This window comes from Hydra vulgaris, chromosome 07 (assembly GCF_038396675.1).
Source record: "Hydra vulgaris chromosome 07, alternate assembly HydraT2T_AEP".
Classification (NCBI taxonomy): Eukaryota; Metazoa; Cnidaria; class Hydrozoa; order Anthoathecata; family Hydridae; genus Hydra; species Hydra vulgaris.
The window spans coordinates 39,265,001-39,269,057 of NC_088926.1; the positions used below are offsets into that span (position 1 = coordinate 39,265,001).

Genomic DNA, 4,057 nt, shown 5'->3' on the forward strand with positions numbered 1-4,057 from the left:
ATTGAGAACCTGTGGGAGATCGTCAACTGCAGAATTAATTGTGAAGGCGTTCGTAATAAGGATTAACTGTTTGAACAAATCCAAAAGGCCTGGGCAGCATTTCCACAAAGTTTCATTGATCACCTGATCGAGTCTATGCCTCGAAGAAGCAAGGCTGTGATCAACAACAAAGGATTCGCCACGAAATATTGATAACGAAATGCAGCTTGGTCAACATTTTGTCGAGTTGCACTTGTTTTGTCCAGAAGGAAATCAACTTTTTGTAATACTTTTGATTAATTTATTAATTTTCGTGTACAAATAATGAACTTTGTGATGAATAAAACTTGAAGAACTTTGTCTCTAAACAGTTACATAGTTATTTCTCTAAATTGAAAAAATGCAGCACTTTTATACAAAGAAACTAAAATAGTATTATTTGGTTGCACTCGTTTTGTCCGACACTGTATATATATATATATATATATATATATATATATATATATATATATATATATATATATATATATATATATATATATATATATATATATATATATATATATATATATATATATATATATATATATCTGTATATATATCTGTATATATATACAGATATACGTATGTATATGAATCTATTTTATTCAGAATTTTAAGTCTTTCAAACATACAAAGCTTTTTGATGCAATCTACAAACCATAATTTGTTCAGGTTCATTTAATTCCAAAGAGTTATAGTATACCATGTAATTGTAGAATTTTGATAAAAAAATTCAGTAATTCTTTATAGTTTCTTTTTTCATACCAAATTTTTAAACAATATGTTCAGTTATTTATTTTTTAATTATTTCAAAAGCATTAAAGTATGAACAAAATATTTAATACCTTTTCTAAACTGAAACTCTTAAGAATTAAATATGTTTGAATAAATGATAAAGTCAATAGGTTGCGCCAAAAAAAATGTGTATAATTAAAGACTTTTTAAATTCTGACTAAAATAAAGAACAACACAAACAAGCAAATTTTTTCCATAACCAAAAAGTTAGTTATTTTAGTTATACATTTATTATTTTGATTTGTTCAAAAAAATTTATCACGAACATTTCTTTTAAACATTCTCTTTAACATGAACAGAACATGTCATGACTTAAATATGAACACAACTCCCCTTGATTTTTACATGAACACAACGTTGTCATGACACTTAGGGATCCCTGTAAAAAAGTTAAAGGGAAAAGAAAACATTTATAAATTAAACGAAAGATAAAATCAACAAAAGAGAAGAATAAATAGTTTTAAAAGAAGAAAAGAAAAAGAAATATCTGAAAGAAAATAAGTAAAAAAGTAAAATAGAAATTAAAAAAAACGTTAATGAATGAAATATATAAAAAGAATGGAAAAGACAGAATAACTATTCAAACGTCGGAAATACGATCGGCAAATCAAGATTTTTATTATTTTTTCAATTATTTCTTTAGTTTTCTTTCATATATTTCTTAGGATTATTTATTATATTATTTATTTATTTTTCTTGAGTTTTTTAGCGTATGTAGTTTTACTTATTATTTTTTGTCGGTCATTTATTTTATTTTTTTTAGTTGTTGTTTACTTTTAGTGATGCGTAAATTTTTTTATACAGTTATATATTATTTGTTTTTATTTTCATTTTAGCCATTTATTATATATGTTTCATTCTACCGTGTATTATTATTATTTTTTTAATCTCAAGTTTTTTTTTTGTTTTTTTTTGTTTTGTTTGTAATGTTTGTTGAAACTTGTTTTGCTTTGATTTTCTCAGTGTTTTTCTGTTTATATTGTATTTATTTATTTGGTCATAATATATGCAAAATATTTTGATTATTATATTATAACAGCTATGATTATATTAATATATTTACTAAATCTTCATAATTTTTTTAGCTATTGTCGTTTTTATGTCATAGTTAGTTGTTACGTTTCGTCATTTTATTACTGTTTGTGACTGTAACTTTGTATGTAAAAACGATTGCTATATGAAAAGTAATACCGATTTATTTAAATTATTATAATTACTTTATTATTATTATTATTGTTATTACTATTATTAATATTATTATTATTATTATTACTAAGATTAATTGTATATAAATAAACTATTTCTTAAAGGTATTTATTTGAGATTAGTATTTCAATACTATTTATAAATAGCCGTGAAAATTTATTTTCAGAATATACGATTGAATAATATGATTGATTGTAACATTTTATTAATTTTATGAATTTTAAAGTTTATAAAAACTATTATTACTATATCATGATAAAAAATCTTAGATGTAGATACCAGTTATTTTTCTGAGGACATACTTCCAATATCATTTTATTATACTTTCATTAAACGGGGTATGAAGATGACTAGTGCCAGTGCAGTTGACTCAGGATTAGGACGTTCAAGGTTTAAATCCAGACTACACCTCTGAATAATACACACAGTGACATTCCTTTCAATTATAGCTATTACTTTCAACTTTATCATCAGAATTTTATAACAATCATATCTAATGTCAACTTTAAAAGCATTATCAGTAAAATTCAACATTTTTTTGTTATCTCTTGTGTTTCATTCATGTTATATCTTTTGTTAACTCTTTAAAAAAAAAAGTTTGCAAAAAAAAATTATTTTAAACAAAAAGTGTGAAATGAAAAAAAAAAAAAAATGAAATGAAATCGATTTAAAAAAAAAAAATCTTCTATATGAACAATCTTTTTAAAATAAAGTTTTTAAAATAATGTAACTTTATTTTTTTTTTTTTTTATTATCAAAGTTATTCTTTTAATACTTTTTAAAAATATTTTTAAAATTTTTTCCCTCTTATTATTAATTTCTTTTATATAAATACCCCCAGGACGTTGATTTGAATAAAAAACTTTACTGTGATAAAGAATAAAAGTTAAAAAATCCTGTAAATAAAAAAAATACTCAGTAACAGATTATTGAAAGTACTTTGTAATCATTAACTTAAGTTTGTAATTTGGACATTGTATTAAAGTTTACTAAAATACAACTGTCATAAATGTAAACAATTTTCAAAAAATTCAAAACATTATTATTTTATAGTATTTCAGTGTCTTATTGTCATTTTTAAACATCTTTTCTCATTTAGAAAACTCTTTTTGACATCTGAATAATTAATTAAATAATTAGATAATAAATTTAATTACTTACGTATTTAAATAATAAATTTAAATATTTAGATATTTTGGTAGATAATAACTTTAACTATTTAGGTATTCAGAGAGATAATAACTTTAACTATTTAGATATTTAGAGAGATAACAACTTTAACTATAATCATAAATACAAAGAATTTTGGAATATAATCATAAATAAAAAGGATTTTGGAATATAATCATAAATACAAAGAACTTTTAAATATAATAATAAGCCTTTGCTTACTCTTCCCCTTCCTTCAAGTTTTATAACCTTAACAATAACTTGAACATTTTGTTCCCAACAAAGAAGCCAAAAATTATTGATTGTGTTTTTCATTGGACCTTGTGTAGCAATGTATGCTTTTTGTTTGCAATATCCATCAAATTAATTTGCATTTATATAATCTGAAGAACTCTGGGATGGACATTCTAATTTAACACGAGTTTCATCATCTAAAAAATTGCAATTTCTGAAAATTATACCATAAGAAGTTGAATGCTTATATCTTACAACTTTTATAAATACATGCAACAATAGAGTTGTTTGCACATTTTTTTAAAACCAACAACACCTAATTATTTCTCATTCTAATGTTAGAGTCTACGCAAAGCACCTAAAGACAAGCATTTACGATTACGAACATAGAGAAATAATTTTACTGAGTCAATCATATGTCAGTATTTTTAAGTGTAAAAATCAATTGAAAGCAGCATAATGAAATTAAGTCATGCTAGTTTTGTTTATATTTTAAAGGAAAATGGAAATCGAAAAATGGAACATCAAAACATAATTAAAGATTGTTTTTAAACTTAATTTTGTTACTGCCTGTAATTTTCAATGTCGTGCAGCAATCATTCTTTTTATTTTGGATCATTGATTATTGCAG

At 22.7% G+C, this 4,057-nt stretch overlaps 1 protein-coding gene across 1 annotated transcript in view; it reads right to left on the minus strand.

Annotated features, from left to right (window-relative positions):
- The window catches only part of LOC136082765 (receptor-type tyrosine-protein phosphatase S-like), a 12,401-nt gene extending 8,784 nt beyond the window's left edge, over positions 1-3,617 (minus strand). The window contains exon 1 of the mRNA XM_065802188.1: positions 3,415-3,617. Within this exon, the coding sequence (XP_065658260.1) occupies positions 3,415-3,507 (93 nt within the window). The 5' untranslated portion in view covers positions 3,508-3,617. The remainder of the gene's footprint in view (positions 1-3,414) is intronic.
- Between the last annotated feature and the right edge of the window lie 440 nt (positions 3,618-4,057).